The sequence below is a fragment of the Thalia democratica genome, chromosome 2 (genome assembly GCF_965202585.1).
Source record: "Thalia democratica chromosome 2, ktThaDemo2.hap1.1, whole genome shotgun sequence".
Lineage (NCBI taxonomy): Eukaryota > Metazoa > Chordata > Thaliacea > Salpida > Salpidae > Thalia > Thalia democratica.
Genome location: NC_139166.1, coordinates 25,127,038 through 25,143,684, shown reverse-complemented (window position 1 = coordinate 25,143,684; position 16,647 = coordinate 25,127,038). Strand labels below are relative to the sequence as shown.

General features: G+C 27.4%; 1 protein-coding gene across 3 annotated transcripts; it reads right to left on the bottom strand.

Moving 5' to 3' along the window:
• Positions 1-2,781: 2,781 nt before the first annotated feature.
• LOC145849761 (uncharacterized) lies at positions 2,782-15,540 on the bottom strand. 3 transcript variants are annotated; one of them, XM_082954809.1, is made up of 22 exons: positions 15,435-15,540; positions 15,282-15,371; positions 15,111-15,215; positions 14,636-14,789; positions 14,308-14,454; positions 14,076-14,122; positions 13,638-13,734; positions 13,446-13,488; positions 12,959-13,008; positions 12,550-12,625; positions 10,803-10,935; positions 8,724-8,856; positions 8,244-8,352; positions 7,330-7,434; positions 7,012-7,195; positions 6,437-6,640; positions 6,001-6,167; positions 5,826-5,884; positions 5,043-5,188; positions 4,674-4,795; positions 4,300-4,470; positions 2,782-4,072 (listed from the first exon to the last, which is right to left on the bottom strand). In XM_082954809.1, exons 1-22 carry the CDS (start codon positions 15,474-15,476, stop codon positions 3,550-3,552), a joined length of 2,907 nt encoding a protein of 968 aa, XP_082810935.1. In that variant the 5' UTR covers positions 15,477-15,540; the 3' UTR covers positions 2,782-3,549. The 3 variants fall into 3 exon arrangements, with proteins under 3 accessions (XP_082810935.1, XP_082810937.1, XP_082810936.1); XM_082954811.1 differs by having other exon boundaries at positions 4,309-4,470; XM_082954810.1 differs by having other exon boundaries at positions 8,244-8,349.
• Positions 15,541-16,647: the final 1,107 nt, after the last annotated feature.

Sequence of the window (16,647 nt, the reverse complement as noted above, 5' to 3'; positions counted from 1 at the left end):
AAAAAAGAATTTTATTAAAAAAAATCATATATGTTTTTGATTGTTTGAAACTAGCATACTAATAGCGTAGTTTATTTAATAAATATAACAGTAAGAATATTTTAGTTTTAAGTGTCTCAAATCTTCCCTTGGTTGTGTGAAGTTCTTTGTGATTTTTTTGCCTTTATCGATCGTTTTAAATAAAAAAGTTATTTTTATTTAACAAAAAAATCTACAAATTTATTAGTAAACGTTATATAAACTGTTATATGTAAACTTTAGACAATATAACGTTTTTTAATAAATATAAAAAATTATTCAATCTTAAGTAAGATTACGAGGTAAGTTACCCAGGCTAGCGTAAAAACTTTAGAATATATTTTTTTAACTTGTCTTGTATTTATACTTATTAGCCGCCATCGACTTAAATACATACATATTTTTGTAGATATAAATTAATTTGCTTATTAATGATCCTGGACATTAATAAGCAAACAAATAAATTATTAATGGATATTAAAAGGTATCTGTGGTGTGCGACTAGATAACCGTAAGGTTCTTTGTGCACCAAGTCCTTAGACCAAATATTTTGAGCGTTTTTTTTATTGTTCAATAAACTATACTAGCTACTAGAGCTTTTTAAAAATGCAAAAAAGTTTATTATGGTTTTTTCACTCAATCACAGTTTTAGTAATTAAATGAATTTAAAAAAAATTAAACGTTTTCTACTTAGTTAAACATCAAATGTATGAAATTAACTACTACCTTTCCATACATTTGTTTTTAAATAAAACAAGTATAAACTACTTCAAAAATTTATTTAAAACTCTTTACAAGAGTTTATATTATAAGTATTTTTATGTACAGAAATTTTTTCTCTAACTGAATAGTATATTAATAATAATTAAAATTATGACCTTTAAATCCTTTTAGTGATATTTTATGGCTATAAACACTATAACTTTATATCGAACTTAGAACTAAATTAAATGATCCTTTTTTCATGCGTCATCTGCGTAACTAAGGCGCTTCTGATTGGCTAATGTTTTACTTTTTTTATTTTAAGTTCTAAGTCATACAACTTTTTTTTAGTTTTTATATATTTTGGTAAGGTGGGTTAGTTAGGGATAAGGGTATATTTTTTTTTAATATACTGCTGTATTATAACTTTAACTCATGTGAATAGAAAAAAATTAACCTTACAACTGCAGCCGACCCATTTTATATTAGTTTAAAAAAATATATGCCATTCCGAACATCTACTTACTCCCTAATAAAAGATTATCAAAACAACCAAACGTTTATCTTGTAAGAAGTAGACTAAGAGTATTACTTACACCGATCAAAAACGCTGATTGTCTTCTTTAAAACAAACATCTAATTTAAAGGTGCGCAACGTACGGCTTACTGGCCAGATCCGGCCCGCCAACAGAAATCTCAGGTCCGCGACTTAGATTAAAAAGAAACTTGTTGAAAAAAACTATGATCTTCATAACAAAAAAGTATTTCAAATACGATATTTGTTATACAGTAGAGAATATTCATCTTTTTATTACAATTCTTCTATTATAGTTATGTAGTATAGATTTTCAAAATTATATGGCACGCGAAAAAGACTTTTTTAGTTAAATCTAGCCCGTGGACAAAATTATGTGCCCACCCCTTCTCTAAATCGGATGTTTTTAATTTTTGTTTTTTATCAAAGCTTAAATAGCCAAATGCTAACTTCGATTTTTGTTGGCAGTTCATTTTTTAACGATATATGACCAACCGTATGCGCGACTTTTAAAAGTAATATATGTACAACTAACTGGAAACATATTGGGATCCTATAAATGTAACACTTTATGTTAAATAAACACGGGTAATTTTACAAATTAACATTACGCTATGTTCACAGTTGGCATTCCTAAAACTTGAGAGTTGTACAAAAGTTTAAAACAACTGCATTGTATCAACATTATAAGACAAACTGCAACACCTGCTTTGAGCAGAAAAACAAGAACAACAAGTTTACCAAAATATTTTGAGGTTTCTGACAAAACTTCTGATTATTACAAGATCACGAGATGCCTTTTAATAAGTTAATACTGATTAAAAAAAAAAGAATTAAAACTTTTTTAACACGGCAAAAGTATAAACTCTTTCGAAGTGGTAAAAACTTCTATAATTAATTTACAATAGTATTTACAACAAATCTGAAGATTGTTTAAAAGAATCAAAAATCGTTTAAAGGTATTGCTTTTTTTGTTTTTGTTACACATAATATAGTGCTAGATAAAGCAAGAGAAAAGGTGCATTACTCCGGTGATTTGAGAAGTTCATAAAAGTATTTTGATATTATTGTTTATTCAATTTATTTTTTTTAAAGCCAATAACGATTCCAATTTAAGTTAGAAAATTGTATGATGTAGTAAAGTTATATATTTTGCTAGTTTATAACATTTACTATCTTTTTTGTTATTAGTTTCATCCAAGTTAAGTGTATTTTATCTAAAGTAAACTAGAAAATGCTTTAACCATCTTCTTATAAAAAAATAACTTGAAACTTTTTTTTAAGCTGAAAGCTATTCAAATGTTGTTTCTATATAAGAAACATAAAAAAGTTTCAATAAAACTACTACAAAACAAAGAAAGACCTTATGCATAAATCATATTTATAAAAAGTACAACATCATAAAATAAATTGAATTTTAGAAATAAGAAGGCGTTTGATTATAAATTTTTAATAAGCTACCAAGTACGATTTCGTTTAAGACACAATTGTGAACAAAAAAAATTTAACACAGTGATTAATAAAGAAACAAAATTTGTTTTATTTTATAAAAAAATTTAAGGCAAATTTTAAAATTTAAGAAATGTTGAGATATGTTGGAAACCATTTTTTCAATAACAGAGATCCTACAAGAATAAACAAACACAGACTTTGCTTAGTTTGTTACCAGTAAAAAAAAAAAAAATTGAAGTTTTTTTTTCAGATTTGAATAACTAGAAAAAATAAACTTTAACAGGTATTTTATTTCATAGTTATCTTTTACACTTAAATCACATAATTAAAACAAAATTGCTTTGACCGTTGAAAAAAAAATCAAGTTTGTAATGCAAACTTTGGTAAGTAGAAACTAAAGTATAATTTTATGCTTTTTTTATGTTGGCATAATTAAAATACAGAAACAGTTTATGTATTTGCATAAATTGTCACATAATACGTATTGATGTAAGCGACTAATAAAAATTATAGAAATTAAATAGTACAAACAAAGTTAGAAAAACCGAAAATAAACTAAAAAGTAACTTTGGGATCATGATTAAGCAAAATCTTCTGTGCATTCTATCAGCACAATTTCATAATTTTCAAAAATAATTTCTTATCTCATTTTATAAAAGGAAATAACTGCTTTAGCTTTTAATCTGCAGGTGACAATTTCAATATCGACACCATAGAAATCTCTGTCAATTAACTTGGTTTGAAACATTCACTGCTGTAACTTTAAATTTCACGATCACTACACAGCAACGTTTCTAAATCAACTACTTGAAAAACACCGCACGAACACACCAACTGAAATTTCAGTTGTCCAGGTTGTCCCTCATCTTGTAGGCGGGCCCCAGGATGCGGTCGGCCCTCTGCAGCTGCGACTCGACGTGCCGCAGGTTGTTGACCAGGGTGGCCATCTCCTGCGACGAGGTCTGCTGCAGCAGCGGCACCTGGGACAACCCGCCCTCGTACGGCGCGCTCCTGTTGTGGTACAGCGCGATCTTGCTGGACAGCCCGTCGGCGATAGCGCACAGTCGGACCGACAGGGCCACTACGTTGGACAGCATCAGGGCGTCCAGCTCGGGCGATCTGTCCCAAGTTTTTCTGCTGCCCGTTACGCGGTCGTTGGTGCAGTCCACCGCCGACGGATGGTCTGCGACCGACTCGGCGTCCAAGCTGTCCAGTTGGGAGGGTGGGTTGAGGATTACAGTGATCGTCTCGCTGTTGGTGGTGGTGTCCTCGTCCAGTGGGAGGTTGGACAGAAGGGACAGGTTGGCGGCGAGGTCGTTGGACATTTTGGCAATCTGGTCACTCATCTCGCCGTCTGGCGGAGACCTGAATAAAAAATGAGTTTTGTTTGTTTACTTGTAGTTATTTAATAAATGTATAAAAATATTTTCTTATGCTATCCACGCTTTTTAAAATCTCAAACAAAAACCACAATACTTAAAACTCTCATATGACATACAGAATGCTGAAATAAATACTATTAAAGCACTCAACAAAAATTTCAAACAATATTAAAAAGACAAAACATTTTTTTTCACTCTGCAAACAAAAACCTTCCGTACGGTTTCAATCCGACCGCGCGGTGTCGCTCCTTCACTCTCTCCAGCACGTCCGTGTCGTAAACCTCGTCGCACTCCGATTCTGACGTCACAGTGAAGCTCGTCGACGTCATCGGGTGACGCACCTTTCTCCCGGGATTCACCACTTGGTGTCCTTCAGAGCTTCTAATCAATTAAGCTTAATTTATTTATTTTAAATCATTTACGTATTCAACAAAAATATAAATGAGTAGAAAATACAAACACTTTTAAATAACAGCAACAAATTTAGTTTCAAAACTTTAACAAAGAAAGTACAAAACTTTGATTTGGCGACCAAGGACACTAGGAGGATTCAAGAACTAACACGCTAATATTGAGAAACTAACTGGTTTTTGTATCTGCTCTGCCTGACGATCTTGGTGCCGAGCGAAGTGCTGGTGTCCAGGCTGGCCGTGTTCGACCTTCTGAACGGCTTCGACGCGTTTCTGTCAATCACCACGCTCGACGACTGTTTAGTCATAGTGTGTTTACAATTATTAGTGGTTAATTGCAAGGCTTTACAATTTATTATTTTATATTTACTGTTTATAATTTATTACAAGGCTTTATTAAAATTAAGCTTTATAAGATATAAAGTTTTTTTTTCATATTGTTATATTAACGACTTTAATCAACATAAATTAAAAAACGAAAATAAAAGCAGTTCAAATTTAAAATAAATATATTATAAAAACAATGTAGTTTAAATCACAAACTTTTCTTCGACTTTTAAAGTTGTTTCTGACGACCATTTGATTTTCAATTTTGGTTTCGGTGTCCGAACTTTCGTTACCATTTCTGAGTCTTCTGGCCGGAGGCTTTGACAATTCACTCAACCTCTTCGAATTACTGCGAGTTAAACCTGTATATGACAGTAATTTGATTTATATGTAGCTGAATGAAAAAAAAATATTCGAAACTAATCGAGATAAATATAGTTAAAAATTATAAAACATTTTATTTAATATTTTTTTAATTTCTAAAGTAATTTTTCTCGTTTCCTATTAAATTTAAATTATAATCAATTATTTTGAAGTAATAGTGTACCTACATACTCTGTATTAAAACATTAATGAAAAAATACTACCATCAATAACTAAAAACTTTAGAAAAGGGATAAAAACTATCAAGAAAATCTTGAACATACTATACTTTTAATTTAAAACATGTTGTGAACAAATATTACGAAATTAACTATTCAGCATTGTAAACCTTTTTTTTATTACTAATGCGTAAATTTAATTGTTTCCAAACACGTTGAAAAATCACATTAAATCGTTTGTATATGTATATATATAAATATACAACTATTCAAATTTATTATTTGTACATTTTATAGGACTTTCAAAAGTTCGAACATACAAATTCAACAACGGATTTGGTAACAGCTATTATTTTAGTTGTGTAATAAAACAAACAGCAGTCCGTTGTTCAAACAAAACAAAAAACTGTACGAATTGAGAAAGGACACTGAAGGTAAACATGCGACTCATACAAACCTTTGCTGCGTTCCCTTGGCAGTGTCTTGCTGTTCTGCGGAGTCGAACTTGAAGACTTCCTTAAATACAAAACCACAAGTTAGCATTGCAAAAAATTACTTAAATACATAAATATATATTAAATGCGTAAATAAAATAAAATAAATCTTTAACTTGTTATTAAGAATTGACAAACCGGATGTTAGGCACGGGCTTGTTCTTGTTTCTGCTCTGCCTCAACAGAGTCGTCCTGTTCAATCGCAACGTCGAAGAACTTTCACCGTCTGATGTCGCTGCTTTGTCTTTTCTCACGCTCCTCCTCCGCTCCAACTGCGGAGTCTTTGATCTTTCGTCGAGTGAATTCTGCATTGATTAAAGTTAATGATTGAGTTGAATTTAGATTAAGAAGCAATTGCGTTAACAACATTGCAAACTTCTTGTAAGACTTCTTTGCTTTTATTTGTCGACTAAGTTAAATTTAAATTGACAAGCAAGCATGCATTCATAAAACTGTTGAGCTTAAATGTAAAAAAGGGTCAAAAAAGAGTCTACAACAAAGAAATAAAAACTTCACTACTAATACAAATACTAAGTTTTGGTTAACATAAAATACAACTAAAATAAAAACATACTTTCGGAATAGGAGTGTCGGGTTTCACTTGAAGCCAAGGTTTCGCATTCTTGGACGACCTGTCACGTGGTCTCGCATTCAAGCTCGGTGATTGGCTGCTTCTGTCACGTGACGCGCTCCTGCTCCTGTTCATTCGCTCCTGAGATTTCAGTAGTCTCTCGTTGATCGACTCCGACAATCGCTTTGAGTCGCGAGGCTTTGTTCTCTGAAAGGTTTACAAAAACATTTACTTTTATTTAAAAACTATCAAAACAAGTAGTAATAAAAAGGAAAGACTCAGAACAAACAAGGAAACTCGTAAAATCAAAACAATTTTTACAAACAGTAAACATTTTTCAGCAGCAAAATATCAATTTAAACATAATAAAACGCATGGAAGTATACATATTCACACCGTTAGTAAAAACTGATTTACCTTCTAAAGCAGTTATTTTGAAAATTTTTTCAACCTTTTAATATTAACTAGTTTACAATATTAGGTTACAAAACACTAAAAGTTTAAAATCCAAAGTGTGAAACTGCATATCACCCAAACAATGTTAACATTTAAAAAGGCTAATCGAAAACAACAAAAACATTGGATCTGGCAGGCGGGCCGGCGTCCACGGTGAAGCTGGTGCTCCTGGTGAACTTGCCCACTTCCGCGCTTATGTTCGGTATGTCGCAATCTGGTACCGAGCCCGTGGGCTTGTCCATCGTGAAGCTTCCCGACCTGACCAGCGGCTGCGGTGCTGCCGCGCTGTCATCGGCTTGTACTGGACTGCAAATGAATATGGGTTGCAGTTGTTTACAAATAAAACATTAAGTTGAATATTTTTTGTGCATTTTTGTTTTTGAAACAAAAATTTCGTGTATATGTTCATGCAAGTAAACACTGGCTGCTAGTAAACGAACCTTTTAGGATCGCGTGGACATTTTTCAGATTCATCTTTTTCTGCGATGGTGTTAGTCTGGCTGTTTCTGTTAGAAGGAGACTTGACACTATTTCTTTGGTTTGAGCTAAAATTAATTAATTATTTAAACTTTATGAGGTAACGAGTCTGAAAAAAAACAGTAAAAAATAAATATCTTACAGAAAGAAGTCATCAAAAAATGTTTAGTAACAAACCGATCATATTTCTATTAAGAAGTAAAAGAACAGGGAATTCAAAAACAACCACTGTAAATGATAACTAGACACTTATACATTTTTTGCTATATTTAGAAACATTCACTGTAAAAAAAAAGTTTTCCTAAGAATTTTACACATACTTAAAACCAAATATAAGCTTTTTTATTTAACTATTTGCATACTTTGGTATAAATACTTCGAAAATTATTAAAATTGTAATTTTAGTACTATATTGAACAATAATAGATCTCATCTTATGCATTAACAAAGAGACATATTTTCGACGAAGCACTGCATTAAAATAAAATATGATCAAATAAAATCTTGATAAAAGTAGTTTATCAATCGTAAACTAAAATATATCTAACTTTCTCAATTTATTGTTTGTATAAATGAATATTTTTAAATTATATACAAGGTACAAAAAAATGGGCCATAAAATTTTAATTATATAAAAAGTTTGCATTTATTTTAGAATTAAAACTTTGATTAAAGAATAAAATTTTAAATTTATTTTTAAATAAATTAAAATCCAACTAAATCTGCCTTTACAAAAGTTTATTTTAAGTTTGACTAGTGAATTAGGTCTTACTAAAACACTCAAAAAAAAATTTGAGCGAAATCGACTCACTTATACTTGTGACGCATTTTATTGGAACAATTTTTGAATTTTACTCCAACAATAACATTAACAAACCTGTTAGACGTACGCTTTTGACCAGTTGATGCAGATATCTTAGTGATGTGTTCATTAGGTATTTGAGGAAGTGACCTTCTTACGCGGTTCTTTCCTGTACTCATATCTTCTGTAACGAAGCATACTATTTAAATTCACAGAAGAATTTTTTACAATAGGGCCATTTTATTATAACAATGTTCTTTTATTTTACAAGTTTATAAGTTTGTTTTGTAAAAAAAATAGTAATATGAGTAAAAATTTTTAATTTTTTGTTAGTACAATTAAAACTAGTAATACTTTCAGAATTAAAAATAAAGTTTTAAAACCAAAACTGTGAATAAAAAAATTTAGAAATGTTTTTAATTGAAAAAATAACCATCGTGTTAGTGTCTTATAAAACGTGAATTATTATGAACTCAAAGAATTTCATATACTACTTGCTTTTTAAAAGTTTTTTCTTTTTTAATAATTGTAACTCTAATTAAAACTACACCAAACCTGATTTATCGCTAGAATTTGTGGTGGGAACTTGATGGTTTTTTACCCAGTTTGTGACAAACTTCTGTTTTGTAAGTTCTTCGTCATTAAATGACTCAATTTCAATTTTGCTGCTTTTTGAATTTGATTTAGTCTAAAAAAATAGTTAGTTCTTTAATTGTGTAAACTTTGAAACTCATCTATTAGTAAACTAACTATATACCTTCCAAAGTTAAAATACAAAATAACTAAGTTATAATAACGCCATAACAAGTATTGAACTTTTATAAATAAATTTAAATGTACTTTACAAAGCTTTTGTAGTGTAGACATTATAAAAACACATATTTTGATATTATTAAACATTAATTTTTAAGTTTACTAAGTAAATAAGTGTACAGCATCTCTTTTAACGCACGCACACGGTACTTAAAGAATTAACCGTAATCTTTAGGGATTTGTTTTTGAATTCAAGTGTAACTGAATTACATACTTGCGCTTCAAAATAACAAATAACAAACTCTAGCACTTTTTCAAAACACTACAAAAAGTTTTATCAAGACAAAATATGTGAAGAGTCAAAAGCTATACTATTTTAAAGTTTTTTATTAGTAAAAAATCAGTCATTTTAAGTATCATTATACTTCTGCCGAGGCTAAATAAATTATACAATTTAACAAAGGTATTTTAACAAAACAACCAAGTATTATTTAATAAAACTAAAACCTTACTTGAAAATAAAGTAACACTACATTAAGCGTAAACTAACAGTTTTTTAAGAAACTAATCTGTGAGTGTACTTATACACTTTTAGATAGATAAAAATTACAAAGGAACGTTTAAGGGTAGAAAAACGTTTAACCAACACACTCATACACATTAGAAACCAAACAACTTCATAACTTAAAGCATTCCTCGGTATTTTTACTTCTGCTCTAACGCCGCAAACAAAAGTTTTAAGCTTGAGTGAGCAAAATGTGAAAAAAAAAGAATACAAACTTTAATGAGGTCAAACAACAAAAGTCTTAATATTAATCTCCCTTATAAACAAATTTATGGGCTACTTTGATGAATGTGACCGCAAAAGTTAAGGAAAGGGGCAGTTGTTGTTATGCAGTTGTATTTAACAATGCAGACATAAAATTGATGATTTATAAGTTCAACTATACTAGTTTAAAACAAGTACTTGATACTCACAAAGAAAAAACAATCAATGACTACTTTAAAAACTTTTTACTTTCATTTTTATTTGAAATCTAGTATAGGAATATTGACTAACTTTAAATAATAGTTCTTTTGTTTTTTTGACAAATAACTAGGAAATTTTAATACTGTTTTTATCAATTGTGATAAGATTTAGTTTCTGTTTAAAACTTAAGTATCAAAAACCGTAATTTTAGTTTAACTTTTAAAGTTATTGACTTTGTTAGTTTTTAAATGCTACTTGCATGAATAATTTTTTAGTTTAAAGTAAATAACATAGCTTTATAACTACTACTTGTTTATGATTACTACTAATATTTATAGTTTTAATAAACTGACATTTTTATAACTTACTTCAAAAATATTGTAGTTTTTTAAGCAGAACTGTGTGTTTAATCAGCTTTGATAACATACAAAAGTTTTGAAATAACAATTTGTCATGATACAACTTTTTACATGTTAACTTTTGTTATATTAAATTCATTCAATGATAAATCTTTAAAATTTTATTACAATACAATGTTTCACTCGTTTTTTTAAACGAGTGAAACATTGTATTGTAATAAAATTTTAAAGATTTGTCATTGAATCATTCTCCTTTTTAAGTCGAGAACTTTGATTGCAACCTTTAAAGCAAAAAGTACGCAATATTAAATTCATTAATGAACTTACAAATGCAATTTAGTTATGATTAAAAAGTATTTTTCCTAAACATAATTTAAAACTAAACATTTTTTGGTTGTAAAAATATAACATTAATTTTTGTATGTTTATCCATTCGGTTCACAGAAACATTATTTTTACATATTTCTATTGCAAGTAAAACATTTGAGAAACAGTTTAAAAGGTATTCAATCAACACAACTGTACTACCAATTTATCAATTAATTTAAAAACCTTCTGAGATCGGCTTATTCTTTCTCCAACGGTGTAAGTTCCAGTATCACTGAGTTTATCGGATGAGGAGCTACTAGATGATGAGGAGCTAGTTGATGATGTTTTCTTGTTTTTTGATGACTTGCTGCTTTTTCTATTGTAAGAATGCATTAATATTTGATAAACTTTTAAGCTTAATGTCTAGTGAAAATATAAGATTTCTTTAATAGCAAATATAACTCAAAATACTTTTAAACTTTGTTGAATGGTTTTAAACTATAACTCAAATACTAAATTTTTTTGATATTACCTTTTTTTTTAATACTTTTGCTTTAATTAAAATATTTCATATAACGGTCATAGAAACTTATACACATCAAATACACTGTAGCTGTTAACTGATATTTCGATTTAAAACTATAACTAAGCTGCAAAATAGTCTTTATTAATACTGTCATATACAAAACCTGCTTATTTGTGAAACAAAACTGCAAATAAAATACTCAAAACATTTAAATCATCAAACTAATGCCAGCTTTCTGACAAAACAATGTTACTCTTGGCTATACACATATATATAAACATATGAAAAAGGCAAAGGTACAAAACAAAGCAAACATTAGTTAGTTCGTATTTACACAAGTGACGCTTACATATTTATACAATTTACAATGCAATGATTTTAATTCGTGTTTTTACTTATAAGATTAGCTCTTCGTTTTTTTGTCACTAATTTGTATAGAAAGTATTAATACAGGCTTAAGCAGTTTAAAAAACTTTAAATTTACAGCTTAAGATTAATTAACTAAGTATAAATCTAAACTTAAAAAAAACATTTAACTAAAATGTTTTATAATTTATTAAAAGTTTACTTACCCTATATTTTATAAAATTAAATAAAGAAAATATCAACTTAATAGTAAGTTTTGAAAAAATTAATATAACTTTATTAAATTTAATCAAAATAGCCTATAACTTGAAATGAAAAATTTATATACATATACTAAACTTTATAATTAAAATAAAAACAAAACAATAAATTATGCTTAATTTCGTGGTAGCTTAAAACTATAAACTAAAAACCAAAAATACTAGTTAATTACAAAAAAAACAAAGTTTGAAAAGTTAAGCAAGTCTAAAAGTTAAAATAAAAACAACAAAACTAGAACTAGTTGCTTAAATTAAGCATAAGATTGCAATCACATGTAAAATAGTACTACAGATAAAAAACGTTTCAAAAAATTATAAGTTTAAACTACATTTTTTTGTGTGTATACTAAAATATTTGTTATATATATTTTGTTTCATAGACATAAAATAAATATATCTGTTCTGATACTTTCTCTTATTAAATTTTTTCTCTTATAACGCAAACGTTCATGTTACATTTGGGAATAAAAATTCCAGACGCTTCAACTTTACAGTCTAAGCATGATCGCTAAATTAGCACTAAATTTTGATTTGACAGAAATGTAACATTTAAATTTGATTATATTAATAGTTTAAAAAAGTAATAATTTTCTTCCGTACAACGTAAGTCGGAATTGATTAAGTTATTGATTTAAAAGTGTTAAACTTTTTTATATTTAGCTTTGCTTGGTACTAGTACAAGAAAATGTGTTACTACAAGCTTACTTCAATATTAATTTTCAGTCAAATTTTATTTACTTTTGTCAGTAGAACTAAAATATTTTACTTATTTAAATATTATTCAAAAGACATTTTTTTTTAATGTATGAAAAGCTATGCTTTATTTTAAAATACTTACTTTTCAGACTTTGTAGAAACTTTTGAATTTTTATCCTTTTCGTTTATATCAGTTTTCGTTTCATTTAAAACAATTGCTACAAACAAAACATATATATGTAAATTATAAACACGAAAAAACAAATACCAAAGTAAAAGTTGTTGTAACAATTAAAAAAAGTCACCTTGAAATATTTACAAATTATTTTACATAAATAAAAAGAAGTTAAACTCTTTATAAAAAACTTTTTTGGAGCTTATTAAAAAGCCAGGTTTACAAAAATTTAACAAAGTTAAACAATAAGCCCTCGCAAATTGTCACAAAATTTCATTTTTGTAGAAATACAAAAGCATTACAAAAAAAAATAAAGTTTACAGTAGCAAATAAATCTTATAAAATACAAGTCACAATATTAAAACTTAATACTTACAGCCAGATTCCTTTTTCGAAACTTTGGTTTTTATAGTTTTTTCATCTGATCTGAAATGGTATTTAACAATTTTACCGTCTAGATGTCTTTTAAAATTTAAGAAGAACTTTTAAGTTTTCATTGAAAAAAAAATCACTAATCCATTAAAATTCAAAACTTAAATATTGACTAACAAGATATTTTAACATAAGGATGTATATTTAATCGTCTACTTGTAAATAAATAGACACTGAAAACATTGAGCTTAGAAAAAGACTTAGTTTTTATAGTTGTTTTATGTAGTCAGAATGTAACAAAAAGTACTTACAAAAGTTAAATTCAGTAGAGACGCTTAAAGTACGTAACATTTAAAACAACAAACTATTATGAACAATAAAAACATTTGCATGATACATTTTACAACCTCAATAATTGTTATATATAGCAAAAAAAAAGAGTATTTTTTAAAAGGTGCTGCTATTTTTGAAGTAATAAAAATAGCACTAACTTTTCAGATTTCATATTTTCTTTTTCTTCCTCACACTTTTCTTCTAAAATATAGTAATTTTTATACCATTTAAGCTACAAAATTCAAAATAATAAGCTATACTTTAGAAAAAATAAAAACGCAAAAGCAGTGGCACTACCAAAATTTTGTGACAATAGCACTTCATTTGGTAGATAAAAAGCTCAAACATACTTATACTGCCTTGCTTTTTAGTGATTTGACTAGCATTCGATCTAGAAGGGGTGTTAATGGCAAACCAATTATCAACTGATTGCGAAGTCGCAACGTTCTGAAATATCAAGTGATGTTTTGTTATTTGTACTGTTTAAATTGAAGTATTTGATAAAAAAATGAAACGCTGATGTTTTAGATTTATCAAAACTATTTTTTGGTGAATTGTTTAATAAATTTTAAAACCTTTATAAACATTTGAATAACTTTACGCTATAATTTTTTTACTTATTCATGAAACAGTAAACTAAAAAAAAAAGAAGTCAATTTAAAAAAGTTTGAAAATTTGGAAAACAATTTAGTGTACTTGTAGTAAGTCAGTGTAATCACAACAAAAGAGTTACTTTTTAAAATTAAAATTTATTATTTATTAGCAACCAGAAGATTTTAACAACTAACTCTAGGTCTTTCAGTTGATATTTCTCGGTTTTTAGAATTCATTTCACCTTAAAAAATAAACTATAAGTATTGCTTTATAAAAAATATAGAAATCTTACTAAACAGTAAAAGTATTAAATATTTTTTAAGATAGTTTTAATGGAACATACTGTTAAAGCTACTTCTTTATCAATTAATAAACAAATAAAAGTACAACATATTAGTCAGATTTAAATGATAAAAATATTCTAACCACTTATAGAGCTTTTTCTTGATGACTTCACACTAAACGTAGGCACAGTAACTGATTTTTTCAGATCGTTTTCACTCACGGTTTGTTGTAAACTTAATACTTGAGATTGAGACTTAGATTTAACAGAAAGAGAGGTAGCTTGATTTTCTACGAATAAAACAACTTCAAAAATTATTTGAAGCGATTTCTATAAATATAAACTTTAAAATTTATTAATTCTTTTACTACTGCAACTACAAGAAACTAAAAAAAATTTACAATAACTACATTCGGACAATAACTAGAACCAATTCAAAAGTTTAATATAATTACTTTTTGTTAAACTTACCTTTGTCTTGCTTTTCAGATGTAGATGAGGACTTTTTAGTAGTTGAGCTTGATGAAGATGATGATGAAGAGGATGATGTTTTAGAAGAAGATATTGATGTCTTTGATGATGCCGACAACCTTTCCTTTTGAGATATGTTTTTCACTCGTACAATCTGAAAAATTTAATATGTAATTATTTCATACATTAACTGTATGTATGTTTAATATAAAAAGTTTGAATGATAACAGTATTCCATACTAAAGCTAAATTACTGAATGTGTAAACACATAACAATAATTTCGAATATAATAGTAGAAATAACAATTTAATACAAAAAAAAGTATTTATGTATAATTTAAATTATATTTCGTTGTGTTTAAATATAATTAACCTTACTTTATATTCTAGAAGTAAAACCACTAAAAAATAAGCAACTTACTTTTATACATAATTTATACTACCTATATGCGTGTTTAAAATAAATGAAACTTACTCTAGAAATACTAAACTCTTCAGAACCACAACCAAAGCGAAGTTGATCACCATGTTTCAAGGTAATGTATATTTGCTCAGGAAGCCTCGTCTCATTTACAAAAGTCTATTAAAAATCATTAATTGTCAAAAAATTGTGTTAAATTAAGAGCTGTTGAAAAAAATAACTAACTCCATTCAAACTTCCAAGGTCTTTAATTCTAAAGGCGTTTTGGATGGAATCATGATTTATTACTGCATGTTGCTTGTCTACACTTTTGCACTAAAAAGAAACAAATTATTTAAATATAAAAATTTATTGAAAAATTTAAAATAAAGACATTACTTTTAGTGATATTTCACAACCAGTTGTACCAACAAAAACCATTTCTGGGTCAAGATTTCTTCTAGTACCATTTTTACTTATTAAAACCCAAGTTATTTCAGTTGTCATGACTAGATAAAATATTATATTTCAAAATGATATATACTTGAAAGAAATAAAAATCTTTAATTTTTTTTAAATTTTAGAACTTAGAATTAAAAAGAAGCAGCAAATAGGTTTTATTTATTAATTTTTTTCTTTTTATTTACAACTAAACTATAACTTAATTAAGAAATAATAAAACAGGTATTTAACTTTTAGCAGATTTTTTCAGATTTGACTTTACTTTAAGTTTCATAGTTTATGCTTATAAAGCAGACAAATTATATTGAAGTTTTTAAACCATGAGCATGCATATCTTAAAAGTATTTATTTATTTTAGAGCTTTATAGTTCTTAACTTATAGTTCTTATTTAAAATTATGATTTACTTAATTAGTTACTCTATTAGTTATTTAGCTTTTGTCTTAAGATAATAATTTTTTTGGTTTGTATTGTCTAGGTTTATAACATATTTTAACTAATTGCTCAAGTATAAATTTGCTTTACATGTCTAATTAAAAAAGAATTAGAACTATTTTTTCTTGCAATTATAAAAAAAATTGTTTGTTAAACTAGCAAGTAAAAGTATTGAAAAAAATTTATTAAAATAAAACAAGATATTATTTTAAATGTGTTAGTGAAAAAAATTACATATATGTTTTAAATAGCTTTATATTTTTATAACCCAATCCAGAAAATATTTCTAAATTAGTCTTTGAGTAGCCTTTAAACTATATTTAAACTTTTAAATTAAAACTTTAAACTTTTATAATCTGTTATTATTAACAAACTAATTAATAAAAGGCAAACTAGTTTTTATAAAAAATAACTTTTTGAGGCAAGAAATTCAGCCTGAGTGACCAAAAAATAAAATAGTACATTTAAAAAAATTTCATAGAGAAGTTTTTGAATTTTTTATACTTTTTTACTACTTATAGTTAACTTTTATGATTTTTAAGAAATTCAAGAAGTGCCTCCATTAAACTTTCTTCAAATTGTCTTAAAACGTGTAGAATGTGTTTTTGTTATGATTGCTCACGTACAAACATTTTTCACATCCAGACAAGTTCACTTTTAGTTTGAGCTTCGATGGATCATGATATTTAATTTAAATTAACTTATCATAGGTGGGC